Source organism: Cuculus canorus, chromosome 35 (genome assembly GCF_017976375.1).
Source record: "Cuculus canorus isolate bCucCan1 chromosome 35, bCucCan1.pri, whole genome shotgun sequence".
Taxonomy (NCBI): Eukaryota; Metazoa; Chordata; class Aves; order Cuculiformes; family Cuculidae; genus Cuculus; species Cuculus canorus.
The window spans coordinates 905,248-932,941 of NC_071435.1; the positions used below are offsets into that span (position 1 = coordinate 905,248).

The following is a 27,694-nucleotide window of genomic DNA, read 5'->3' on the forward strand; positions in this document are numbered from 1 at the left end:
GGGACTGGGAGAGACTGGGAGGGGACTGGGAGGGACTGGGACGGACTGGGAGTGAACTGGGAGGCACTGGGAGCACTGGGGAGGAACTGGATTCCATAGGGGCGCGGGGGGGTGTCGCGGTGCACGCCGGGAACTGTAGTCCCGGCGGTGCCTGCGGGCGCGGTGCACGCCGGGAGTTGTAGTCCTATGGGAGACTGCGCAGTGTATTCCACGACGGGGGGGGTGTGAAGCGCGCGGTGCATGCTGGGAGGTCATATACTCCCAGCCGGGCGCGGGGCATGCTGGGAGTTGTAGTCCCGGGGGCGCGGGGCACGCCGGGAGTTGTAGTCGCCGCCGCCGCCGCCGTCAGTCCCGGTCTTTCCCCCCCCCCCCCCCCCCAAAACCCCCTCCGCGCTCCCGAAATCGCCGTTTTTTGACCCAAATCCCGGTGCCCCCCCCCCGCCATGACGCTCTTTCACTTCGGGAATTGCTTCGCTCTCGCTTATTTCCCCTATTTCATCACCTACAAATGCAGCGGCCTGTGAGTGGGGGGACTGGGAGCACTGGGAGGGACTGGGAGGGGGACTGGGAGCACTGGGAGGGGGACTGGGGGGGACTGGGAGTGCTGGGAGGGACTGGGAGGGACTGGGAGCGCTGGGAGCGCTGGGAGGGACTGGGAGCACTGGGAGGGACTGGGAGAGACTGGGAGCGATGAGAGGGGGACTGGGAGAGACTGGGAGTGCTGGGAGGGGGACTGGGAGGGACTGGGAGGCACTGGGAGGGAGACTGGGAGAGACTGGGAGCGCTGGGAGGGGGACTGGGAGCGCTGGGAGGGGGACTGGGAGCACTGGGAGGGGGACTGGGAGAGACTGGGAGGGGAACTGGGAGAGACTGGGAGTGCTGGGAGGGGGACTGGGAGCGCTGGGAGGGGGACTGGGAGCACTGGGAGGGGGACTGGGAGAGACTGGGAGGGGAACTGGGAGAGACTGGGAGTGCTGGGAGGGGGACTGGGAGAGACAGCGCTGGGAGGGGGACTGGGAGGGACTGGGAGGGGGACTGGGAGGGACTGGGAGCACTGGGAGGGGGACTGGGAGCACTGGAAGGGAGACTGGGAGAGACTGGGAGGGACTGGGAGGGGGACTGGGAGGGACTGGGAGCACTGGGAGGGGGACTGGGAGGGACTGGAAGCACTGGGAGGGGGACTGAGAGGGACTGGGAGCGCTGGGAGGGCGACTGGGAGAGACTGGGAGGGGGACTGGGAGAGACTGGGAGAGGCTGGGAGCGCTGGGAGAGGGACTGGGAGGGACTGGGAGGGACTGGGAGAGACTGGGAGCGCTGGGAGAGGGACTGGGAGGGACTGGGAGCGCTGGGACGGGGACTGGGAGTGCTGGGAGGGGGACTGGGAGGGACTGGGAGCACTGGGAGGGGGACTGGGAGGGACTGGGAGAGACTGGGAGCGCTGGGAGGGGGACTGGGAGGGACTGGGAGCGCTGAGAGGGGGACTGGGAGGGGACTGGGAGCACTGGGAGGGGAACTGGGAGCGCTGGTAGAGGAACTGGGAGCGCTGGGAGGGGGACTGGGAGCACTGGGAGGGGAACTGGGAGCACTGGGAGGGGGACTGGGAGCACTGGGAGGGACTGGGAGGGGACTGGGAGGGGACTGGGAGTGCTGGGAGGGGGACTGGGAGGGACTGGGAGCGCTGGGAGGGGGACTGGGAGCACTGGGAGGGGAACTGGGAGCGCTGGGAGGGGGACTGGGAGCACTGGGAGGGGGACTGGGAGCACTGGGAGGGGGACTGGGAGTGCTGGGAGGGGGACTGGGAGAGACTGGGAGGGACTGGGAGGGGGACTGGGAGGGACTGGGAGTGCTGGGAGGGGGACTGGAGGGACTGGGAGGGACTGGGAGTGCTGGGAGGGGGACTGGGAGGGACTGGGAGAGACTGGGAGTGCTGGGAAGGGGACTGGGAGCACTGGGAGTGGAACTGGGAGCGCTGGGAGGCACTGGAGGGGGAACTGGGAGCAATGGGAGCACTGGGAGGGGGACTGGGAGCGCTGGGAGGGGGACTGGGAGCGCTGGGAGGGGGACTGGGAGTGCTGGGAGGGGGACTGGGAGCGCTGGGAGGGGAACTGGGAGCGCTGGGAGGGGGACTGGGAGTGCTGGGAGGGGGACTGGGAGCACTGGGAGGGGAACTGGGAGTGCTGGGAGGGGGACTGGGAGCACTGGGAGGGCACTGGGACAGACTGGGAGGGGTCCTGGAGGCTACTGGGGGCATCAGGGCTGGATCCTGGTGGCTACTGGTGGTTACTGGTGGATACTGGTGGATACTGGTGGTTACTGGTGGTTACTGGTGTCAGGTCGGAGTACAGCGCCTTCTGGCGCTGCGTTCAGGCGGGAGCCACCTACGTACTGGTGCAACTGGGAAAGGTGCGGCCGCGGACTGGGAGGCACTGGGAGGCACTGGGAGGGGATTGGGAGGGAGTGGGGGGGCACTGGGAGGGACTGGGAGGGACTGGGAGGGGATTGGGGGGCACTGGGAGGGACTGGGAAGGAGTGGGGAGAACTGGGAGGCACTGGGAGGGACTGGGAGGGGATTGGGAGGGCAACTGGGAGCACTGGGAGGGACTGGGAAGGAGTGGGGGGGCACTGGGAAGCACTGGGAAGGACTGGGAGGGGACTGGGAGGGGATTGGGGGGGCACTGGGAGGGACTGGGAAAGAGTGGGGGGCACTGGGAAGCACTGGGAGGGACTGGGAGGGGATTGGGAGGGCAACTGGGAGCACTGGGAGGGACTGGGAAGGAGTGGGGGGGCACTGGGAAGGACTGGGAGGGGACTGGGAGGGGATTGGGGGGCACTGGGAGGGACTGGGAAAGAGTGGGGGGCACTGGGAAGCACTGGGAATCACTGGGAGGGACTGGGATGGGACTGGGAGGGGATTGGGGGGCACTGGGAGGGACTGGGATGGACTGGGAGGGACTGGGGATGACGGGGGGGGGTACTGGGAGGGGCAACTGGGAGGGACTGGGATGGACTGGGAGGCACTGGTTGGCATTGGGAGAGACTGGGGGGGGACTGGGAGGTACTGAGTGGCAGCGGGGGGGACTGGGAGGGACTGGGATGAACTGGGGGGGACTGGGAGGCACTGAAGACTGGGCTGAACTGGGCTGAACTGGGCTGAACTGGGCTGAACTGGGCTGAACTGGGATCTCCTTCCCCTCCAGATGCTGTTTTTGGCCACTTTCTTCCCGATGTGGGAGGGGCCATCGGGGGGGTACGACCTCGTGGGGGTGAGTGGGGGAACTGGGAGCAACTGGGAGGGACTGGGAGCACTGGGAGGGACTGGTTTGAACTGGTTTGAACTGGTGTCCCCTCTGGGAGCTGCTGTGGGCAATGGATGTGGCTGATCTGGGGGGGACTGGGAGGGACTGGGAGGCACTGGGAGCACTGGGAGGGACTGGGATGGAGTGGTAGCACTGGTCTGAACTGGTCTGGACTGGTGTGAACTGGTCTGAACTGGTCTGAACTGGTGTCGCTCCTGCAAGTGTTCCCTTGGGTGACGGTAGATGTAGAGAGACTGGGAAGGACTGGGAGGCACTGGGAGGGACTGGGAGGGACTGGGAGCGCTGGAATGGACTGGGAGCACTGGGAGGGACTGGGATGGAGTGGTAGCAGTGGTCTGAACTGGTGTGTACTGGTGTGTACTGGTCTGAACTGGTGTCTGCCCTACAGGTGTTCCTTTGGGTGACGGTAGATGTAGAGGGACTGGGAAGGACTGGGAGGCACTGGGAGGGACTGGGAGGGACTGGGAGTGCTGGAATGGACTGGGAGCACTGGGAGGGACTGGGATGGAGTGGTAGCACTGGTCTGAACTGGTCTGAACTGGTGTGTACTGGTGTGTACTGGTCTGAACTGGTGTCTCTCCTGCAGATGTTCCTTTGGGTGACGGTGGATATAGAGGGACTGGGAAGGACTGGGAGGGACTGGGAGGCACTGGGAGGGACTGGGAGCGCTGGAATGGACTGGGAGCACTGGGAGGGACTGGGATGGAGTGGTAGCACTGGTCTGAACTGGTGTGAACTGGTGTGTACTGGTCTGAACTGGTGTCTCTCCTGCAGGTGTTCCTTTGGGTGACGGTGGATATAGAGGGACTGGGAAGGACTGGGAGGCACTGGGAGGCACTGGGAGGCACTGGGAGTGCTGGAATGGACTGGGAGCACTGGGAGGGACTGGGATGGAGTGGTAGCACTGGTCTGGACTGGTGTGAACTGGTGTGAACTGGTGTGTACTGGTGTGAACTGGTGTCTCTCCTGCAGGTGTTCCTTTGGGTGACGGTAGATGTAGAGGGACTGGGAAGGACTGGGACGGACTGGGAGGCACTGGGAGGGACTGGGAGCGCTGGAATGGACTGGGAGCACTGGGAGGGACTGGGATGGAGTGGTAGCAGTGGTCTGAACTGGTGTGTACTGGTGTGAACTGGTCTGAACTGGTGTCTCTCCTGCAGCTGTTCCTTTGGGTGACGGTAGATGTAGAGGGACTGGGAAGGACTGGGAGGCACTGGGAGGGACTGGGAGGCACTGGGAGTGCTGGAATGGACTGGGAGCACTGGGAGGGACTGGGATGGAGTGGTAGCAGTGGTCTGAACTGGTGTGAACTGGTGTGTACTGGTCTGAACTGGTGTGAACTGGTGTCTCTCCTGCAGATGTTCTTTTGGGTGACGGTAGATGTAGAGGGACTGGGAAGGACTGGGAGGCACTGGGAGGGACTGGGAGTGCTGGAATGGACTGGGAGCGCTGGGAGGGACTGGGATGGAGTGGTAGCACTGGTCTGAACTGGTGTGAACTGGTGTTTACTGGCCTGAACTGGTGTCTCCCCTACAGATGTTCCTTTGGGTGACAGTGGATATAGAGGGACTGGGAGGCACTGGGAGGGACTGGGAGTGCTGGAATGGACTGGGAGCACTGGGAGGGACTGGGATGGAGTGGTAGCACTGGTCTGAACTGGTCTGAACTGGTGTGAACTGGTCTGAACTGGTGTCTCATCTGCAGGTGTTCCTTTGGGTGACGGTAGATGTAGAGGGACTGGGAAGGACTGGGAGGCACTGGGAGGGACTGGGAGGGACTGGGAGTGCTGGAATGGACTGGGAGCACTGGGAGGGACTGGGATGGAGTGGTAGCACTGGTCTGAACTGGTGTGAACTGGTGTGTACTGGTGTGAACTGGTCTGAACTGGTGTCTCTCCTGCAGGTGTTCCTTTGGGTGACGGTAGATGTAGAGGGACTGGGAGGGACTGGGAGGCACTGGGAGGGACTGGGAGTGCTGGAATGGACTGGGAGCACTGGGAGGGACTGGGATGGAGTGGTAGCAGTGGTCTGAACTGGTGTGTACTGGTCTGAACTGGTGTAAACTGGTCTGAACTGGTGTGAACTGGTGTCTGCCCTACAGGTGTTCCTTTGGGTGACGGTAGATGTAGAGGGACTGGGAAGGACTGGGAGGCACTGGGAGGGACTGGGAGTGCAGGAATGGACTGGGAGCACTGGGAGGCACTGGGATGGAGTGGTAGCACTGGTCTGAACTGGTCTGAACTGGTGTGAACTGGTGTGAACTGGTGTCTCTCCTGCAGATGTTCCTTTGGGTGACGGTAGATGTAGAGGGACTGGGAGGGACTGGGAGGCACTGGGAGGGACTGGGAGCACTGGGAGGGACTGGGAGTGCTGGAATGGACTGGAAGCACTGGGAGGGACTGGGATGGAGTGGTAGCACTGGTCTGAACTGGTCTGAACTGGTGTGTACTGGTGTGAACTGGTCTGAACTGGTGTCTCTCCTGCAGGTGTTCCTTTGGGTGACGGTAGATGTAGAGGGACTGGGAGGGACTGGGAGGCACTGGGAGGGACTGGGAGGGACTGGGAGTGCTGGAATGGACTGGGAGCACTGGGAGGGACTGGGATGGAGTGGTAGCACTGGTCTGGACTGGTGTGAACTGGTGTGAAGTGGTATGAACTGGTGTGAACTGGTCTGAACTGGTGTCTCTCCTGCAGGTGTTCCTTTGGGTGACGGTAGATGTAGAGGGACTGGGAAGGACTGGGAGGCACTGGGAGGCACTGGGAGTGCTGGAATGGACTGGGAGCACTGGGAGGGACTGGGATGGAGTGGTAGCACTGGTCTGAACTGGTCTGAACTGGTGTGAACTGGTGTGAACTGGTGTCTCTCCTGCAGGTGTTCCTTTGGGTGACGGTAGATGTAGAGGCACTGGGAAGGACTGGGAGGCACTGGGAGGGACTGGGAGTGCTGGAATGGAGTGGGAGCACTGGGATAGAGTGGTAGCACTGGTCTGGACTGGTCTGAACTGGTGTGTACTGGTGTGAACTGGTCTGAACTGGTGTCTCTCCTGCAGGTGTTCCTTTGGGTGACGGTAGATGTAGAGGGACTGGGAGGGACTGGGAGGCACTGGGAGGGACTGGGAGGGACTGGGAGTGCTGGAATGGACTGGGAGCACTGGGAGGGACTGGGATGGAGTGGTAGCACTGGTCTGAACTGGTGTGTACTGGTGTGTACTGGTCTGAACTGGTGTCTGCCCTACAGGTGTTCCTTTGGGTGACGGTAGATGTAGAGGGACTGGGAAGGACTGGGAGGCACTGGGAGGCACTGGGAGCGCTGGAATGGACTGGGAGCACTGGGAGGGACTGGGATGGAGTAGTAGCACTGGTGTGAACTGGTGTGAACTGGTCTGAACTGGTCTGAACTGGTGTCTCTCCTGCAGGTGTTCCTTTGGGTGACGGTAGATGTAGAGGGACTGGGAAGGACTGGGAGGCACTGGGAGGGACTGGGAGTGCTGGAATGGACTGGGAGCACTGGGAGGGACTGGGATGGAGTGGTAGCACTGGTCTGAACTGGTGTGTACTGGTGTGTACTGGTCTGAACTGGTGTCTGCCCTACAGGTGTTCCTTTGGGTGACGGTAGATGTAGAGGGACTGGGAGGGACTGGGAGGCACTGGGAGGGACTGGGAGGGACTGGGAGTGCTGGAATGGACTGGGAGCACTGGGAGGGACTGGGATGGAGTGGTAGCACTGGTCTGAACTGGTGTGAACTGGTGTGTACTGGTGTGTACTGGTCTGAACTGGTGTCTCTCCTGCAGGTGTTCCTTTGGGTGACAGTAGACGTAGAGGGACTGGGAGGGACTGGGAAGGACTGGGAGGGACTGGGAGGCACTGGGAGGCACTGGGAGCACTGGAATGGACTGGGAGCACTGGGAGGGAGTGGTAGCACTGGTGTGAACTGGTCTGAACTGGTGTGAACTGGTGTCTCTCCTGCAGGTGTTCCTTTGGGTGACGGTAGATGTAGAGGCACTGGGAGGGACTGGGAGGCACTGGGAGCCCTGGGTTGGTGTCCAACTGGTCTGAACTGGTTTCTACTGGTGCGGCAGGAGTTCCTGCGGGCGACGGTGGACGTGGCGGATCTGGGGGGGCTCCAGTTGGCCCTCGGCCGCGGGGGGGGACGCGGGGAGCTGCGCATCCTCGTGGCCGCGCTCGGCTGGGCCAGCGCCGAGCTGCTCACCTCCAGGTGGGGGGCAGCTATGGGGCGCTATGGGGCAGGAGGGGAGGGGGGGCAATGGGGGGCTATGGGGCAGTGAGGGGTGGGGGGCAATGGGGGGGCTGTGGGGCTCTATGGGGCTCTATGGGGCTCTATGGGGGTCTATGGGGGTCTATGGGGCTCTATGGGAGTCTATGGGATTCTATGGGAGTCTATGGGGCAATGGGGGTCTATGGGGCTCTATGGGGCTTTATGGGAGTCTATGGGGCTCTATGGGTTTCTATAGGGGGCAATGGGGCTCTATGGGGCTCTGTGGGGCAATGGGGCTGTGGGGCTCTATGGGGCTCTATGGGGGTCTATGGGGGTCAATGGGGCAATGGGGTCTCTGTGGGTCTCTATGGGTTTCTATGGGGTTCTATGGGGCTCTATGGGGGTCTATGGGTGTCTATGGGGGTCTATGGGAGTCTATGGGAGTCAATGGGGCAATGGGGGTGTATGGGGCTCTATGGGGCAATGGGGGGTCTATGGGGCTCTATGGGACTTTATGGGAGTCTATGGGGCGCTATGGGGCAGGAGGGGAGGGGGGGCAATGGGGGGCTATGGGGCAGTGAGGGGTGGGGGGCAGTGGGGGGGCTGTGGGGCTCTATGGGAGTCTATGGGGGTCTATGGGGGTCTATGGGGGTCTATGGGGCAATGGGGGTCTATAGGGCAATGGGGGGCTATGGGGTCTCTATGGGGCAATGGAGGTCTATGGTGGTCTATGGGGGTCTATGGGGCTCTATGGGGGTCTATGGGAGTCTATGGGAGCCTATGGGAGTCAATGGGGCAATGGGGGGTCTGTGGGTCTCTGTGGGTCTCTATGGGTCTCTATAGGTCTCTATGGGGCTCTACAGGGCTCTATGGGTGTCTATGGGGCTCTATGGGGCTCTATGGGGCAATGGGGCTCTATGGGGTTCTGTGGGGCTCTATGATGGTCTATGGGGCTCTGTGGGGGCTACAGGGGTCTATGGGGCAATTGGGCTCTATGGGGCTCTATGGGAGTCTATGGGGCTCTATGGGGGTCTATGGGGCTCTGTGGGGCAATGGGGGGCTATGGGGCAATGAGGGATGGGGGGCAATGGGGGGGCTATGGGGCTCTATGGGGGTCTATGGGAGTCTATGGGGCAATGGGGGGTCTGTGGGGCTCTATGGGGCTCTATGGGGCTCTATGGGGGTCTATGGGGGTCTATGGGAGTCTGTGGGGCAATGGGGGGTCTATGGGGCTCTATGGGACTTTATGGGAGTCTATGGGGCGCTATGGGGCAGGAGGGGAGGGGGGGCAATGGGGGGCTATGGGGCAATGAGGGGTGGGGGGCAATGGGGGGCGCTGTGGTGCTCTATGGGGCTCTATGGGGCTCTATGGGGGGCTATAGGGGTCTATGGGCGTCTAAGGGGGTCTATGGGGCAATGGGGGTCTATGGGGCTCTATGGGGCTTTATGGGAGTCTATGGGGCTCTATGGGTTTCTATAGGGGGCAATGGGGCTCTGTGGGGCAATGGGGGGCTATGGGGCAATGGGGGAGCTGTGGGGCTCTATGGGGGTCTATGGGAGTCTATGGGAGTCTATGGGGTAATGGGGGTCTATGGGGCTCTATGGGGCTTTATGGGAGTCTGTGGGGTCTCTATGGGGTCTCTATGGGGCTCTATGGGGTCTCTATGGGGCTCTATGGGGGTCTATAGGGCAATGGGGTCTCTATGGGGCTCTGTGGGGTTCTGTGGGGCTCTATGATGGTCTATGGGAGTCTATGGGGCAATGGGGGTCTATGGGGCTCTATGGGGCTCTGTGGGGGTCTATGGGGCTCTATGATGGTCTATGGGAGTCTATGGGGCAATGGGGGTCTATGGGGCTCTATGGGGCTCTATGATGGTCTATGGGAGTCTATGGGGCAATGGGGGTCTATGGGGCTCTATGGGGCTCTGTGGGGGTCTATGGGGGTTTATGGGGTTCTATGGGAGTCTATGGGAATCTATGGGGCAATTGGGCTCTATGGGGCTCTGTGGGGGTCTATGGGGCTCTATGATGGTCTATGGGAGTCTATGGGGCAATGGGGCTCTATGGGGCTCTATGGGGCTCTATGGGGGTTTATGGGGTTCTATGGGAGTCTATGGGAATCTATGGGGCAATTGGGCTCTATGGGGCTCTATGGGGGTCTATGGGTCTCTATGGGTTTCTATAGGGGGCAATGGGGCTCTATGGGGCTCTGTGGGGCAATGGGGGGCTATGGGGCAATGAGGGATGGGGGCAATGGGGTGGCTATGGGGCTCTATGGGGCTCTATGGGGGTCTATGGGAGTCTATGGGGCTTTATGGGAGTCTATGGGGGTCTATGGGGGTCTATGGGAGTCTATGGGGTAATGGGGGTCTATGGGGCTCTATGGGGCTTTATGGGAGTCTATGGGGCGCTATGGGGCAGGAGGGGAGGGGGGGACAATGGGGGGCTATGGGGCAGTGAGGGGTGGGGGCAGTGGGGGGGCTGTGGGGCTCTATGGGAGTCTATGGGAGTCTATGGGGGTCTATGGGGCAATGGGGGTCTATAGGGCAATGGGGGGTCTGTGGGTCTCTATGGGTCTCTATGGGTCTCTATAGGGCAATGGGTCTCTATGGGGTTCTGTGGGGCTCTATGATGGTCTATGGGGCTCTATGGGGCTCTATGGGGGTCTATGGGGCTCTATGGGGGTTTATGGGGTTCTATGGGAGTCTATGGGAATCTATGGGGCAATTGGGCTCTGTGGGGCTCTATGGGGGTCTATGGGTCTCTATGGGTTTCTATAGGGGGCAATGGGGCTCTATGGGGCTCTGTGGGGCAATGGGGGGCTATGGGGCAGTGAGGGATGGGGGGCAATGGGGTGGCTATGGGGCTCTATGGGGCTCTATGGGGGTCTATGGGGCTCTATGGGGCTCTATGGGAGTCAATGGGGCAATGGGGGGTCTGTGGGGCTCTATGGGGCTCTATGGGGGTCTATGGGAGTCTGTGGGGCAATGGGGGGTCTATGGGGCTCTATGGGGCTTTATGGGAGTCTATGGGGCGCTATGGGGCAGGAGGGGAGGGGGAGGGGGGGCAATGGGGGGCTATGGGGCAATGAGGGGTGGGGGGCAATGGGGGGGCTGTGGGGCTCTATGGGGCTCTATGGGGGTCTATGGGTGTCTATGGGAGTCAATGGGGCAATGGGGGGTCTGTGGGTCTCTGTGGGTTTCTATGGGTTTCTATGGGGGTCTATGGGGCTCTATGGGAGTCTATAGGGCGCTATGGGGGTCTATGGGGCGCTATGGGGCAATGGTGTGTCTATGGGGGTCTGTGGGGCTCTGTGGGGCTCTATGGGGCTTTATGGGAGTCTATGGGGTCTCTATGGGGCTCTATGGGGGTCTATAGGGCAATGGGGTCTCTATGGGGCTCTATGGGGCTCTGTGGGGTTCTGTGGGGCTCTATGATGGTCTATGGGAGTCTATGGGGCAATGGGGGTCTATGGGGCTCTATGGGGCTCTGTGGGGGTCTATGGGGGTTTATGGGGTTCTATGGGAGTCTATGGGAATCTATGGGTCTCTATGGGTCTCTATGGGGCAATGAGGGGTGGGGGCAATGGGGGGGCTGTGGGTCTCTATGGGTTTCTATGGGGTTCTATGGGGCTCTATGGGAGTCTATAGGGCAATGGAGTCTCTATGGGTTTCTATGGGGTTCTATGGGGCTCTATGGGTCTCTATGGGGCAATGGGGTCTCTATGGGGCTCTATGGGTCTCTATGGGGCTCTATGGGAGTCTATGGGGCGCTATGGGTCTCTATGGGTCTCTATGGGTCTCTATGGGGCGCTATGGGGCGCTATGGGTCTCTATGGGTCTCTATGGGTCTCTATGGGGCTCTATGGGTCTCTGTGGGTCTCTATGGGGCTCTATGGGTCTCTATGGGTCTCTATGGGGTCTATGGGGCTCTATGGGTCTCTGTGGGTCTCTATGGGGTCTCTATGGGTCTCTATGGGTCTCTATGGGGTCTATGGGGCTCTATGGGGCGCTATGGGGCGCTATGGGTCTCTGTGGGGCTCTATGGGTCTCTATGGGTCTCTATGGGTCTCTATGGGGTCTCTATGGGGCGCTATGGGTCTCTATGGGTCTCTATGGGTCTCTATGGGTCTCTATGGGTCTCTGTGGGTCTCTATGGGTCTCTATGGGTCTCTATGGGTCTCTATGGGGCTCTATGGGTCTCTATGGGGTCTATGGGGCGCTATGGGGCGCTATGGGGTCTGTTAGGGCCCTATAGGGTGCGTACGGCCCCGCAGGTGTGTGCCGCTCTGGGTCGGCGCTCGCGGCGTTGAGTTCGATTGGAGACACCTCCAGATGGGACTGGAGTCCAACATCAGCCTGGTGGGGACTGGGAGGCACTGGGAGGCACTGGGAGGCACTGGGAGGGACTGGGAGGGACTGGGAGAGGACTGGGAGGGACTGGGAGGCACTGGGAGGCACTGGGAGGCACTGGGAGGGACTGGGAGGGGCCTGGGAGGGACTGGGAGGGACTGGGAGAGGACTGGGAGGGACTGGGAGGCACTGGGAGGCACTGGGAGGGACTGGGAGGGACTGGGAGGGGACTGGGAGGGACTGGGAGGGACTGGGAGGGACTGGGAGGGGACTGGGAGGGACTGGGAGGGACTGGGAGGGACTGGGAGGGGACTGGGAGGGACTGGGAGGGGATTGAGAGGGACTGGGGGGGACTGGGAGGGACTGGGAGGGGACTGGGGGAAACTGGGAGGGGATTGGGAGAGACTGGGAGGGGACGGGGAGGGGACTGGGAGGGACTGGGAGGGACTGGGAGGGGAGGGGGAGGGACTGGGGGGGACTGGGAGGGACTGGGAGGGGACTGGGAGGGACTGGGAGGGACTGGGAGGGGATAGGGGGGGACTGGGAGGGACTGAGAGGGGACTGGGAGGGGACTGGGAGGGACTGGGAGGGGACTGGGAGGGGATTGGGGGGGACTGGGAGAGACTGGGAGGGACTGGGAGGGGACTGGGAGGGGACTGGGAGGCACTGGTGGGGAACTGGGAGGCACTGGTGAGCACTGGGATGTACTGGTGGGCACTGGGAGGCACTGGTGGGCAACTGGGACGCACTGGTGGGCACTGGGACGCACTGGTGTGGCACTGGGACGCACTGGTGGGCACTGGGATGCAATGGTGGGCAACTGGGACGCACTGGTGGGTAACTGGGACGCACTGGTGGGCAACTGGGAGGCACTGGTGGGCCCTGGGATGCACTGGTGGGCACTGGGATGTACTGGTGGGCACTGGGAGGCACTGGGAGGCACTGGTGGGCACTGGGAGGCACTGGTGGGCAACTGGGACGCACTGGTGGGCAACTGGGACGCACTGGTGGGCACTGGGACGCACTGGTGGGTAACTGGGACGGACTGGTGGGCACTGGGAGGCACTGGTGGGCAACTGGGACGCACTGGTGGGCACTGGGACGCACTGGTGGGCAACTGGGAGGCACTGGTGTGGCACTGGGATGCACTGGTGGGCACTGGGATGCACTGGTGGACACTGAGAGGCACTGGTGGGCACTGGGATGTACTGGTGGGCAACTGGGATGCACTGGTGGGCAACTGGGCTATACTGGTGGGTAACTGGGCTATACTGGTTTCCCCCCCCCCCAGGTTCGTCACTTGGCGTCAGCGTCACTGCTTTGGGCCTCGGGGCGCCACGACCTCCCCCCCCGCCTGCGGCTACCGCTGGGGGGGCTCTTGGCTACCAGCGCCTACGAGGGCTTCCTCACCGGGTGATGTGGCTACCGGGCTACTGGGGTGGCTACTGGGTAGACTGGGAGGGCTACTGGGGGTACTGGTGAGGGAAGGGGTACTGGGAGTACTGGGAGGGACTGGGGGGGCTACTGGGCAGCGTTGGGCTATGAGGGCTTCCTAAAGGGGCGATGTGGCTAGTGGGCTACTGGGGTGGCTACTGGGTATACTGGGAGGGCTACTGGGGGTACTGGTGGGGGAAGGGGTACTGGGAGTACTGGGAGGGAGTGGGGGGGCTACTGGGCAGCATTGGGCTATGAGGGCTTCTTAAAGGGGCGATGTGGCTAGTGGGCTACTGGGGTGGCTACTGGGTATACTGGGAGGGCTACTGGGGGTACTGGTGGGGGAAGGGGTACTGGGAGTACTGGGAGGGACTGGGGGGGCTACTGGGCAGCGTTGGGCTAAAAGGGCTTCCTAAAGGGGGGATGTGGCTAGTGGGCTACTGGGGTGGCTACTGGGTATACTGGGAGGGCTACTGGGGGTACTGGTGAGGGAAGGGGTACTGGGAGGACTGGGAGGGACTGGGGGGGCTACTGGGCAGCGTTGGGCTATGAGGGCTTCCTAAAGGGGGGATGTGGCTAGTGGGCTACCGGGGTGGCTACTGGGTATACTGGGAGGGCTACTGGGGGTACTGGTGAGGGAAGGGGTACTGGGAGTACTGGGAGGGAGTGGGGGGGCTACTGGGCAGCGTTGGGCTATGAGGGCTTCCTAAAGGGGGGATGTGGCTAGTGGGCTACCGGGGTGGCTACTGGGTATACTGGGAGGGCTACTGGGGGTACTGGTGAGGGAAGGGGTACTGGGAGTACTGGGAGGGACTGGGAGGGCTACTGGGCAGCGTTGGGCTAAAAGGGCTTCCTAAAGGGGGGATGTGGCTAGTGGGCTACTGGGGTGGCTACTGGGTATACTGGGAGGGCTACTGGGGGTACTGGTGGGGGAAGGGGTACTGGGAGTACTGGGAGGGACTGGGGGGGCTACTGGGCAGCGTTGGGCTATGAGGGCTTCCTAAAGGGGGGATGTGGCTAGTGGGCTACTGGGGTGGCTACTGGGTGTACTGGGAGGGCTACTGGGTGTACTGGTGGGGGAAGGGGTACTGGGAGTACTGGGAGGGACTGGGAGGGCTACTGGGCAGCGTTGGGCTAAAAGGGCTTCTTAAAGGGAGGATGTGGCTAGTGGGCTACTGGGGTGGCTACTGGGTATACTGGGAGGGCTACTGGGGGTACTGGTGAGGGAAGGGGTACTGGGAGTACTGGGAGGGACTGGGGGGGCTACTGGGCAGCGTTGGGCTAAAAGGGCTTCCTAAAGGGGGGATGTGGCTAGTGGGCTACTGGGGTGGCTACTGGGTATAGTGGGAGGGCTACTGGGGGTAATGGTGGGGGAGGGGGTACTGGGAGTACTGGGAGGGACTGGGGGGGCTACTGGGTAGCGTTGGGCTAATAGGGCTTCCTAAAGGGGGGATGTGGCTAGTGGGCTACTGGGGTGGCTACTGGGTAGACTGGGAGGGCTACTGGGGGTAATGGTGGGGGAAGGGGTACTGGGAGTACTGGGAGGGACTGGGGGGGCTACTGGGCAGCGTTGGGCTATGAGGGCTTCCTAAAGGGGCGATGTGGCTAGTGGGCTACCGGGGTGGCTACTGGGTATACTGGGAGGGCTACTGGGGGTACTGGTGGGGGATGGGGTACTGGGAGTACTGGGAGGGACTGGGGGGGCTACTGGGCAGCGTTGGGCTAAGAGGGCTTCTTAAAGGGGGGATGTGGCTAGTGGGCTACTGGGGTGGCTACTGGGTATACTGGGAGGGCTACTGGGGGTACTGGTGGGGGATGGGGTACTGGGAGTACTGGGAGGGACTGGGGGGGCTACTGGGCAGCGTTGGGCTATAAGGGCTTCCTAAAGGGGGGATGTGGCTAGTGGGCTACTGGGGTGGCTACTGGGTATAGTGGGAGGGCTACTGGGGGTACTGGTGAGGGAAAGGGTACTGGGAGTACTGGGAGGGACTGGGGGGGCTACTGGGCAGCGTTGGGCTATGAGGGCTTCCTAAAGGGGCGATGTGGCTAGTGGGCTACTGGGGTGGCTACTGGGTATACTGGGAGGGCTACTGGGGGTAATGGTGGGGGAAGGGGTACTGGGAGTACTGGGAGGGACTGGGGGGGCTACTGGGCAGCGTTGGGCTATGAGGGCTTCCTAAAGGGGCGATGTGGCTAGTGGGCTACTGGGGTGGCTACTGGGTATACTGGGAGGGCTACTGGGGGTACTGGTGGGGGAAGGGGTACTGGGAGTACTGGGAGGGACTGGGGGGGCTACTGGGCAGCGTTGGGCTACGAGGGCTTCCTAAAGGGGGGATGTGGCTAGTGGGCTACTGGGGTGGCTACTGGGTAGACTGGGAGGGCTACTGGGGGTACTGGTGAGGGAAGGGGTACTGGGAGTACTGGGAGGGACTGGGGGGGCTACTGGGCAGCGTTGGGCTAAAAGGGCTTCCTAAAGGGGGGATGTGGCTAGTGGGCTACTGGGGTGGCTACTGGGTATACTGGGAGGGCTACTGGGGGTACTGGTGAGGGAAGGGGTACTGGGAGTACTGGGAGGGACTGGGGGGGCTACTGGGCAGCGTTGGGCTAAGAGGGCTTCCTAAAGGGGGGATGTGGCTAGTGGGCTACTGGGGTGGCTACTGGGTGTACTGGGAGGGCTACTGGGGGTACTGGTGAGGGAAGGGGTACTGGGAGGACTGGGAGGGACTGGGGGGGCTACTGGGCAGCGTTGGGCTAAAAGGGCTTCCTAAAGGGGGGATGTGGCTAGTGGGCTACTGGGGTGGCTACTGGGTATACTGGGAGGGCTACTGGGTGTACTGGTGGGGGAAGGGGTACTGGGAGTACTGGGAGGGACTGGGAGGGCTACTGGGCAGCATTGGGCTAAAAGGGCTTCCTAAAGGGGTGATGTGGCTAGTGGGCTACTGGGGTGGCTACTGGGTATACTGGGAGGGCTACTGGGGGTACTGGTGGGGGAAGGGGTACTGGGAGTACTGGGAGGGACTGGGGGGGCTACTGGGCAGCGTTGGGCTAAAAGGGCTTCTTAAAGGGGGGATGTGGCTAGTGGGCTACTGGGGTGGCTACTGGGTGTACTGGGAGGGCTACTGGGGGTACTGGTGAGGGAAGGGGTACTGGGAGTACTGGGAGGGACTGGGGGGGCTACTGGGCAGCGTTGGGCTATGAGGGCTTCCTAAAGGGGGGATGTGGCTAGTGGGCTACTGGGGTGGCTACTGGGTGTACTGGGAGGGCTACTGGGGGTACTGGTGAGGGAAGGGGTACTGGGAGTACTGGGAGGGACTGGGGGGGCTACTGGGCAGCGTTGGGCTATGAGGGCTTCTTAAAGGGGGGATGTGGCTAGTGGGCTACTGGGGTGGCTACTGGGTATAGTGGGAGGGCTACTGGGGGTACTGGTGGGGGAAGGGGTACTGGGAGTACTGGGAGGGACTGGGAGGGCTACTGGGCAGCGTTGGGCTATGAGGGCTTCCTAAAGGGGCGATGTGGCTAGTGGGCTACTGGGGTGGCTACTGGGTATAGTGGGAGGGCTACTGGGGGTACTGGTGAGGGAAGGGGTACTGGGAGTACTGGGAGGGACTGGGGGGGCTACTGGGCAGCGTTGGGCTAATAGGGCTTCCTAAAGGGGGGATGTGGCTAGTGGGCTACTGGGGTGGCTACTGGGTATACTGGGAGGGCTACTGGGGGTACTGGTGGGGGAAGGGGTACTGGGAGTACTGGGAGGGACTGGGGGGGCTACTGGGCAGCGTTGGGCTACGAGGGCTTCCTAAAGGGGCGATGTGGCTAGTGGGCTACCGGGGTGGCTACTGGGTATACTGGGAGGGCTACTGGGGGTACTGGTGAGGGAAGGGGTACTGGGAGTACTGGGAGGGACTGGGGGGGCTACTGGGCAGCGTTGGGCTATGAGGGCTTCTTAAAGGGGGGATGTGGCTAGTGGGCTACCGGGGTGGCTACTGGGTGTACTGGGAGGGCTACTGGGGGTACTGGTGAGGGAAGGGGTACTGGGAGTACTGGGAGGGACTGGGGGGGCTACTGGGCAGCGTTGGGCTAAAAGGGCTTCCTAAAGGGGGGATGTGGCTAGTGGGCTACTGGGGTGGCTACTGGGTATACTGGGAGGGCTACTGGGGGTACTGGTGAGGGAAGGGGTACTGGGAGTACTGGGAGGGACTGGGGGGGCTACTGGGCAGCGTTGGGCTATGAGGGCTTCCTAAAGGGGGGATGTGGCTAGTGGGCTACTGGGGTGGCTACTGGGTATACTGGGAGGGCTACTGGGGGTACTGGTGGGGGAAGGGGTACTGGGAGTACTGGGAGGGACTGGGGGGGCTACTGGGCAGCGTTGGGCTATGAGGGCTTCTTAAAGGGGGGATGTGGCTAGTGGGCTACTGGGGTGGCTACTGGGTATACTGGGAGGGCTACTGGGGGTACTGGTGGGGGAAGGGGTACTGGGAGTACTGGGAGGGACTGGGGGGGCTACTGGGCAGCGTTGGGCTAAAAGGGCTTCTTAAAGGGGCGATGTGGCTAGTGGGCTACCGGGGTGGCTACTGGGTATACTGGGAGGGCTACTGGGGGTACTGGTGAGGGAAGGGGTACTGGGAGTACTGGGAGGGACTGGGGGGGCTACTGGGCAGCGTTGGGCTATGAGGGCTTCCTAAAGGGGGGATGTGGCTAGTGGGCTACCGGGGTGGCTACTGGGTATACTGGGAGGGCTACTGGGGGTACTGGTGAGGGAAGGGGTACTGGGAGTACTGGGAGGGACTGGGGGGGACTGGGAACACTGCTGGGAGCTGGGGGTGGACTGGGAGGGACTGGAGAGAGTAACTGGGGTAACTGGGAGCACTGGGAGGGCAACTGGGAGCACTGGGAGTGTCTGAGGTGTCAACTGGGAGCACTGGGAGGGCAACTGGGAGCACTGGGAGTATCTGAGGGGTCAACTGGGAGCACTGGGAGAGTCTGACGGGTCAACTGGGAGCACTGGGAGTCAACTGGGAGCACTGGGAGTGTCTGGGAGGGTCAACTGGGAGCACTGGGAGGTCAACTGGGAACACTGGGAGTCAACTGGGAGCACTGGGAGTGTCTGGGAGCACTGGGAGGGTCAACTGGGAGCACTGGGGGGGCAACTGGGAGCACTGGGAAGTCAACTGGGAGCACTGGGGAGTCAACTGGGAGCACTGGGGAGTCAACTGGGAGCACTGGGGGTGAACTGGGAGCACTGGGAGTCAACTGGGAGCACTGGGAGGGCAACTGGGAGCACTGGGAGGGTCAACTGGGAGCACTGGGAGTGTCTGAGGGGTCAACTGGGAGCACTGGGAGCACTGGGAGGGCAACTGGGAGCACTGGGAGTCAACTGGGAGCACTGGGAGGTTCAACTGGGAGCACTGGGAGTGTCTGAGGGGTCAACTGGGAGCACTGGGGATCAACTGGGAGCACTGGGAGGTCAACTGGGAGCACTGGGAGTGTCTGGGAGGGTCAACTGGGAGCACTGGGAGGTTAACTGGGAGCACTGGGAGGTTAACTGGGAACACTGGGAAGTCAACTGGGAGCACTGGGGGGGTCAACTGGGAGCACTGGGGGTCAACTGGGAGCACTGGGAGTGTCTTGGAGGTCAACTGGGAGCACTGGGAGTGTCTGGGAGGTCAACTGGGAGCACTGGGAGTCAACTGGGAGCACTGGGAGGGTCAACTGGGAGCACTGGGAGTCAACTGGGAGCACTGGGAGGTCAACTGGGAGCAGCGGGAGGGCCTCAGGGGGGCGTGGCCGCAGGCCCAGGAGTGGGCGTGGCCATAACCCCGGGAGTGGGCGTGGCCATACCCCCGAGAGTGGGCGTGGCCATCTGGGGGGCGCTGAGCCGAACGCAGCTCTGAAGGAGGGGAGGGGCGTGGCCTCACCCGTACGGGCGTGGCTTTACCGCCTTCTAGTGGGCGTGCCCTCCTGACGCCCCGCCCCCTTTTCCCTCCTCCTCCCCCCAGGTGGGCGGGGCAAGCGCTGGGCCTGGGGCCGTGGGGGGCACTGGGGCTGAGGGCCTTGGGGGCCGTTGCATTGGGTTTGGGGGCCCTCCGCCTTCTCGCCCCATTGCTGCCCCCCCCGTGACCCCCAGAACCCCCAAACCCCCCCACGTCCGACAGAGGGGACCCCCCCCAAGGCATTGGAACCCCACTTGGAGCGAAGGGACCCCCCAGAAAGAAATGGGGGTCCCCTTCTAAACGTACCCCCCCCCTTTCAATAAGGAGATGGGGGGACCCTCTGCCCCCCCCCCAAACAGGGGCAAAGGGACCCCCCCCAAAAATAAAGGTGGAATCAGAGGTGACAGAGCTTTATTGTGGGGGAAAAGGGGGGTTTAGGGGGGATAAAGGGGGGTTTGGGGGGGATAAAGGGGGGTTTGGGGGGGGATAAAGGGGGGTTTGGGGGGAATAAAGGGGGTTTGGGGGGGATAAAGGGGGTTTGGGGGGGAAAAGGGGGGTTTGGGGGGGAATTAAAGGGGGTTTGGGGGGGATAAAGGGGGGTTTAGGGGGGAATAAAGGGGGGTTTGGGGGGGATAAAGGGGGGTTTGGGGGGAATAAAGGGAGGTTTGGGGGGGATAAAGGGGGGTTTGGGGGGGATAAAGGGGTTTGGGGGGGAATAAAGGGGGTTTGGGGGGGATAAAGGGGTTTGGGGGGATAAAGGGGGGTTTGGGGGGGATAAAGGGGGTTTGGGGGGGAATAAAGGGGGTTTGGGGGAGAATAAAGGGGGTTTGGGGGGAATAAAGGGGGGTTTGGGGGGAATAAAGGGGGGTTTGGGGGGGGATAAAGGGGGTTTGGGGGGGAATAAAGGGGGGTTTGGGGGGGATAAAGGGGGGTTTGGGGGGGAAAAATGGGGTTTAAAGGGGGAAAATGGGGTTTAAAGGGGAAAAATGGGGTTTAAAGGGGGAAAAATGGGGTTCAGGGTGGGGGAAAAGGAGGTTTTGGGGGTTCCCAGTTTGGGGGTTCCCAGTTTTGGGGGTCAATAATAGAGCTCTCGGTCCCACCAACCTGAAAGGAGAAGAGGGAGAGGTGAAAGGGGGGGGAACCCCTCTTTAGGGGGTGTTTGGGGGTCCCCCCCGAGGTGTAAATGGGGGGGGGGTTTTGGGGGGGGGGTCACTCACTTCCCGGGTGTCTCCGAACCCCGAGTTTGCGGATCTCATCGTAAATGAGGATGAGGAGTCCGAAGGGCATCGGCACAAACCACCACTGGAACCTACGGGAGGAGAGCCGGGGGGGCTGAGACGGGGAGCGGCGTCCGGATCCACTCCGGATCCACTCCGGATCCACTCCGGATCCACTCCGGATCGACTCCAGATCAACTCCGGATCAACTCCGGATCGACTCCGGTTCAGCCCTTTTGATCCAAATTGACTCTTTTGATCTGGATCGACTCCGGATCGACTCCGGATCGACTCCGGATCGACCCTTTTGATCCAAATCGACTCCAGATTGACTCTGGATCGACTCCGGATCGACCCTTTTGATCTGGATCGACTCTGGATCGACTCCGGATCAACTCCAGATCAACTCCGGATCGACTCCGGTTCAGCCCTTTTGATCCAAATTGACTCTTTTGATCTGGATCGACTCCGGATCGACTCCGGATCGACTCCAGATCGACCCTTTCGATCCAAATCGACTCCAGATCGACCCTTTTGATCTGGATCGACTCCAGATCGACTCTGGATTGACTCCGGATCGACCCTTTTGATCCAAATTGACTCTGGATCGACTCCAGATCGACCCTTTTGATCCAGATCGACTCCAGATTGACTCCGGATCAGCTCTTTCGATCTGGATCGACTCCAGGTTGACTCCGGATCAACTCCGGATCAGCCCTTTTGATCTGGATTGACTCCGGATTGATTCCGGATCAGCTCTTTTGATCTGGATTGACTCCGGATCGACTCCGGATCAGCTCTTTTGATCCGGATCGACTCCGGATCGACTCTGGATTGACTCCAGATCGACCCTTTTGATCCAGATCGACTCCGGATTGACTCTGGATCAGTCCTTTTGATCCAAATTGACTCCGGATTGACTCCAGATCGACTCTTTTGATCCGGATCGACTCTGGATTGACTCCAGATCGACTCTTTTGATCCAAATTGACTCCAGATTGACTCCGGATCGACTCCGGTTCAGCCCTTTTGATCCAAATTGACTCCAGATTGACTCCAGATCGAACCTTCTGATCTGGATCGACTCCGGATCGACTCCGGATCGACTCCGGTTCAGCCCTTTTGATCCAAATTGACTCCAGATCGACTCCAGATCGAACCTTTTGATCCGGATCGACTCCAGATTGACTCCGGATCAGCTCTTTCGATCTGGATCGACTCCAGGTTGACTCCGCATCAACTCCGGATCAGCTCTTTTGATCTGGATTGACTCCGGATCAACTCCAGATCAGCTCTTTTGATCCGGATCGACTCTGGATCGACTCCAGATCGACCCTTTTGATCTGGATCGACTCTGGATCGACTCCAGATCAGCTCTTTCGATCTGGATCGACTCCAGGTTGACTCCGGATTGACTCCGGATCAGCTCTTTTGATCTGGATTGACTCCGGATTGACTCCGGATCAGCTCTTTTGATCTGGATCGACTCCGGATCGACTCCGGATCAGCTCTTTTGATCTGGATTGACTCCGGATTGACTCCGGATCAGCTCTTTTGATCTGGATCGACTCCGGATCGACTCCGGATCGACTCCAGATCGACTCCAGATCGACCCTTTTGATCTGGATCGACTCTGGATCGACTCCAGATCAGCTCTTTCGATCTGGATCGACTCCAGGTTGACTCCAGATTGACTCCAGATCAGCTCTTTTGATCCGGATCGACTCCGGATCGACTCCAGATTGACCCTTTTGATCCGGATCGACTCTGGATTGACTCCAGATTGACTCCAGATCGACCCTTTTGATCCGAACGACTCCGGATCGACTCTGGATTGACTCCAGATCGACCCTTTTGATCCAAATTGACTCTGGATCGACTCCAGATCAGCTCTTTCGATCTGGATCGACTCCAGGTTGACTCCAGATCGACTCCAGATCAGCTCTTTTGATCCGGATCGACTCCGGATCGACTCCAGATTGACCCTTTTGATCTGGATCGACTCTGGATCGACTCCGGATTGACTCCAGATCAGCCCTTTTGATCCGGATCGACTCTGGATCGACTCTGGATTGACTCCAGATCGACCATTTTGATCCAAATTGACTCCAGATTGACTCCAGATCGACTCTTTTGATCTGGATTGACTCCGGATTTACTCCGGATCAGCTCTTTTGATCCGGATCGACTCCGGATCGACTCCAGATTGATCCTTTTGATCCGGATCGACTCTGGATCAACTCCGGATTGACTCCAGATCAGCTCTTTTGATCCAAATTGACTCCAGATTGACTCCAGATCGACCCTTTTGATCCGGATCGACTCCGGATCGACTCCAGATCGACTCCAGATCGACCCTTTTGATCTGGATCGACTCTGGATCAACTCCAGATCGGCTCTTTCGATCCGGATCGACTCCGGATTGACTCTGGATCAGTCCTTTTGATCCAAATTGACTCCAAATTGACTCCGGATCGACTCCAGATTGACTCCAGATCGACCCTTTTGATCCAAATTGACTCCAGATCGACCCTTTTGATCCGGATCGACTCTGGATCGACTCCAGATCAGCTCTTTCGATCTGGATCGACTCCGGATCGACTCCAGATCGACCCTTTTGATCCGGATCGACTCCAGGTTGACTCTGGATTGACTCCAGATCAGCTCTTTTGATCCAGATCGACTCCAGATTGACTCTGGATCAGCTCTTTTGATCTGGATTGACTCCGGATTGACTCTCATCTGTCCTTTTGATCCAAATTGACTCCAAATTGACTCTGGATCGACTCTGGATCGACTCCAGATCGACCCTTTTGATCCAAATTGACTCCAGATTGACTCCGGATCAACTCCAGATCGACCCTTTTGATCTGGATCGACTCCAGATTGACTCCGGAGCAGCTCTTTTGATCGGGATCGACTCCGGATTGACTCCGGTTCAGCCCTTTTGATCCAAATTGACTCCAGATTGACTCCAGATCGACCCTTTTGATCCGGATCGACTCTGGATTGACTGTAGATCAGCTCTTTTGATCTGGGTCGACTCCAGATTGACTCTGGATCAGCTCTTTTGATCTGGATTGACTCCGGATTGACTCTGGATCGACCCTTTTGATCCAAATCGACTCCAGATCGACTCCGGATCGACTCCGGATCGAACCTTTTGATCCAAATCGACTCCAGATCGACCCTTTTGATCCGGATCGACTCTGGATCGACTCCAGATCAGCTCTTTCGATCTAGATCGACTCCAGGTTGACTCCGGATCAGCTCTTTTGATCTGGATTGACTCCGGATTGACTCTCATCTGTCCTTTTGATCCAAATTGACTCCAAATTGACTCTGGATCGACTCTGGATCGACTCCAGATCGACCCTTTTGATCCAAATTGACTCCAGATCGACCCTTTTGATCCGGATCGACTCTGGATTGACTCCGGATCGACTCCGGTTCAGCCCTTTTTGATCCAAATTGACTCCAGATTGACTCCAGATCGACACTTTTGATCCAAATTGACTCCGGATTGACTCCAGATCGACCCTTTTGATCTGGATTGACTCCGGATTGACTCCAGATCGACCCTTTTGATCCGGATCGACTCCGGATCGACTCTGGATTGACTCCAGATCAGCTCTTTTGATCCAAATTGACTCCAGATTGACTCCAGATCAAACCTTTTGATCCGGATCGACTCTGGATCGACTCTGGATCGACTCCAGATCGACCCTTTTGATCCAAATCGACTCCAGATCGACCCTTTTGATCTGGATCGACTCTGGATCGACTCCGGATTGACTCCAGATCAGCTCTTTTGCTCCGGATCGACTCTGGATTGACTCCAGATCGACCCTTTTGATCCGGATCGACTCTGGATCGACTCCGGATCGACTCCAGATCGACCCTTTTGATCCGGATTGACTCCGGATCAACTCCAGATCGACTCCAGATCAGCTCTTTTGATCCGGATCGACTCCGGATCGACTCCGGATCGACTCTGGATCGACTCCGGATCGACTCCAGATCAACTCCAGATCGACCCTTTTGATCCGGATCGACTCCGGATCGACTCCGGATCGACCCTTTCGATCCAAATTGACTCCAGATCAACTCTGGATCGACTCCAGATCGACCCTTTTGATCCGGATCGACTCTGGATCGACTCTGGATCAGCCCTTTTGATCCGGATCGACTCCGGATCGACTCCAGATCGACCCTTTTGATCTGGATCGACTCCAGATTGACTCTGGATCGACTCCAGATTGACTCCGGATCGACCCTTTTGATCCAAATTGACTCCAAATTGACTCCAGATCGACCCTTTTGATCCGGATCGACTCCAGATCGACCCCGGAACGACTCCAGATCGACCCTTTTGATCCAAATTGACTCCGGATCGACTCCAGATCAAACCTTTTGATCCGGATCGACTACAGATCGACTCTGGATTGACTCCAGATCGACCCTTTTGATCCAAATTGACTCTGGATCGACTCCAGATCAGCTCTTTCGATCTGGATCGACTCCAGGTTGACTCCGGATCGACTCCAGATCAGCTCTTTTGATCCGGATCGACTCCGGATCGACTCCAGATTGACCCTTTTGATCTGGATCGACTCTGGATCGACTCCGGATCGACTCCAGATCGACCCTTTTGATCTGGATTGACTCCGGATCGACTCCGGATCGACTCCAGATCGACTCCAGATCGACCCTTTTGATCCGGATCAACTCTGGATCGACTCCAGATCAGCTCTTTCGATCCGGATCGACTCCAGATTGACTCCGGATCAGCCCTTTTGATCTGGATTGACTCCGGATGGACTCTCATCTGTCCTTTTGATCCAAATTGACTCCAAATTGACTCCAGATTAACTCCAGATCAACCCTTTCGATCTGGATCGACACCGGATCGACTCTGGATCGACTCCAGATCAACGCTTTTGATCCGGATCGACTCCGGATCGACTCCAGATCAGCTCTTTCGATCTGGATCGACTCTGGATCGACTCCGGATTGACTCCGGATCGACTCCGGATCAGCTCTTTTGATCCGGATCGACTCCGGATCGACTCTGGATTGACTCCAGATCGACCCTTTTGATCCAAATTGACTCCAGATCGACCCTTTTGATCCGGATCGACTCTGGATTGACTGTAGATCAGTTCTTTCGATCTGGGTCGACTCCAGATTGACTCTGGATCAGCTCTTTTGATCTGGATTGACTCCGGATTGACTCTGGATCAGTCCTTTTGATCCAAATTGACTCTGGGTCGACTCTGGATCAACTCCGGATCAGCCCTTTTGATCCGGATCAACTCCAGATCAACTCTGGATTAGCTTTTTTGATCCAAATTGACTCCGGATCGACTCCGGATCAACTCCAGATCAGCCCTTTGGATCCGGATTGACTCCGGATCAACTCTGGATAAACTCCGGATCAGCCCTTTTGATCCAGACTCACTCCGGATTGACTCTGGATCAACTCTGGATCAATTCTTTTGATCCGGATCGACTCCGGATTGACTCTGGATCAGCTCTTTTGATCCGGATCGACTCTGGATCAACTCTGGATCAGTCCTTTTGGTCCAGATTGACTCCAGATTGACTCTGGACCAACTCCAGATCATCCCTTTTGATCCAGACTCACTCTTGATCGACTCTGGATCAGCTATTTTGATCCGGATTGACTCCAGATCCACTCCGGATCATCCCTTTTGATCCGGATCGACCCCAGATCAGCCCCTTTTGATCCGGATCGACCCCGGATCAGCCCCTTTTGATCCGGATCGACTCCGGATCAGCCCCTTTTGATCCGGATGGGCTCCGGATCGTCGCTCCGGGCGCACCGTATGGGCATGAAGTTGAAGACGTTGGGCATTCCGGGGCAGTAACAGAGGAAGCAGCCGATGGACACCTGGAACACGATGGCCACCACCAGGATGTGGTTCCTGCGGGGGGGGCGGAGAGCCGCGCCTATAGCACCCAGAGGGGACCCCCACAGCCCAGGGGGGACCCCCACAACCCAGAGGACCCATAGGGGACCCATAGAGCCCATAGAACCCATAAGTGCCCCATAGAGCCCCATAGAGACCCATAGAGACCCCATAGAGACCCATAGAGACCCACAGAGACCCCATAGAGACCCCATAGAGACCCCATAGAGACCCCATAGAGACCCAAAAGAGACCCATAGGGGACCCATAAAGACCCATAGAGACCCATAGAGACCCCATAGAGACCCATAGAGACCCATAGAGACCCACAGAGACCCATAGAGACCCATAGAGACCCATAGAGACCCCATAGAGACCCACAGAGACCCACAGAGACCCATAGAGACCCCATAGAGACCCATAGAGACCCCATAGAGACCCATAGAGACCCACAGGGACCCACAGAGACCCATAGAGACCCATAGAGACCCCATAGAGACCCACAGAGACCCGTAGAGACCCCATAGAAACCCCATAGAGACCCATAGAGACCCCATAGAGACCCCATAGAGACCCACAGAGACCCATAGAGACCCACAGAGACCCACAGAGACCCATAGAGACCCCATAGAGACCCATAGAGACCCCATAGAGACCCATAGAGACCCACAGAGACCCATAGAGACCCATAGAGACCCCATAGAGACCCATAGAGACCCATAGAGACCCATAGAGACCCATAGAGACCCCATAGAGACCCATAGAGACCCCATAGAGACCCACAGAGACCCCATAGAGACCCATAGAGACCCATAGCGGAGTCATTGACCCATAGACCCTCATGGCCACCTCATGACCTCCGAAGCCCCCTTAGATCCCACCAGAGCCCCCTCGTGGCCACCTCATGACCTCCGAAGCCCCCTTAGATCCCACCAGAGCCCCCTCGTGGCCACCTCATGACCTCCGAAGCCCCATTAGATGCCACCAGAGCCCCCTCGTGGCCACTCCATGACCTCCGAAGCCCCCTTAGATGCCACCAGAGCCCCCTCGTGGCCACCCCATGACCTCCGAAGCCCCCTTAGATGCCACCAGAGCCCCTCGTGGCCACCTCATGACCTCCGAAGCCCCCTTAGATCCCACCAGAGCCCCTCGTGGCCACCTCATGACCTCCGAAGCCCCCTTAGATGCCACCAGAGCCCCTCGTGGCCACCTCATGACCTCCGAAGCCCCCTTAGATGCCACCAGAGCCCCCTCGTGGCCACCTCATGACCTCCAAAGCCCCCTTAGATGCCACCAGA

At 59.6% G+C, this 27,694-nt stretch overlaps 2 protein-coding genes across 2 annotated transcripts in view; one reads left to right on the forward strand and one right to left on the reverse strand.

Annotated features, from left to right (window-relative positions):
- The first annotated feature begins 379 nt into the window (after window positions 1–379).
- TMEM147 (transmembrane protein 147) lies at window positions 380–19,532 on the forward strand. The gene is made up of 7 exons (XM_054052646.1): window positions 380–520; window positions 2,334–2,403; window positions 3,198–3,263; window positions 7,397–7,533; window positions 11,810–11,894; window positions 13,177–13,298; window positions 19,313–19,532. Exons 1-7 carry the CDS (start codon window positions 444–446, stop codon window positions 19,431–19,433), a joined length of 678 nt encoding a protein of 225 aa, XP_053908621.1. The 5' UTR covers window positions 380–443; the 3' UTR covers window positions 19,434–19,532.
- Window positions 19,533–20,226: 694 nt separating this feature from the next.
- Window positions 20,227–27,694, reverse strand: part of ATP4A (ATPase H+/K+ transporting subunit alpha) — a 57,390-nt gene continuing 49,922 nt past the window's right edge. Inside the window, exons 21-23 of the mRNA XM_054052596.1 lie at window positions 26,310–26,411; window positions 20,464–20,555; window positions 20,227–20,350 (exon numbers count right to left, since the gene is read on the reverse strand). Of these exons, the coding sequence (XP_053908571.1) occupies window positions 20,322–20,350; window positions 20,464–20,555; window positions 26,310–26,411 (223 nt within the window). The 3' untranslated portion in view covers window positions 20,227–20,321. The remainder of the gene's footprint in view (window positions 20,351–20,463; window positions 20,556–26,309; window positions 26,412–27,694) is intronic.

Coding starts and splice junctions, on each gene's coding strand:
- TMEM147 (XM_054052646.1), top strand. CDS start 444: ATGACGCTCTTTCACTTCGGGAATTGCTTCGCTCTCGCTTATTTCCCC. Junction 521..2,333: donor ACCTACAAATGCAGCGGCCT/GTGAGTGGGGGG, acceptor TACTGGTGTCAG/GTCGGAGTACAGCGCCTTCT. Junction 13,299..19,312: donor TACGAGGGCTTCCTCACCGG/GTGATGTGGCTA, acceptor TCCTCCCCCCAG/GTGGGCGGGGCAAGCGCTGG.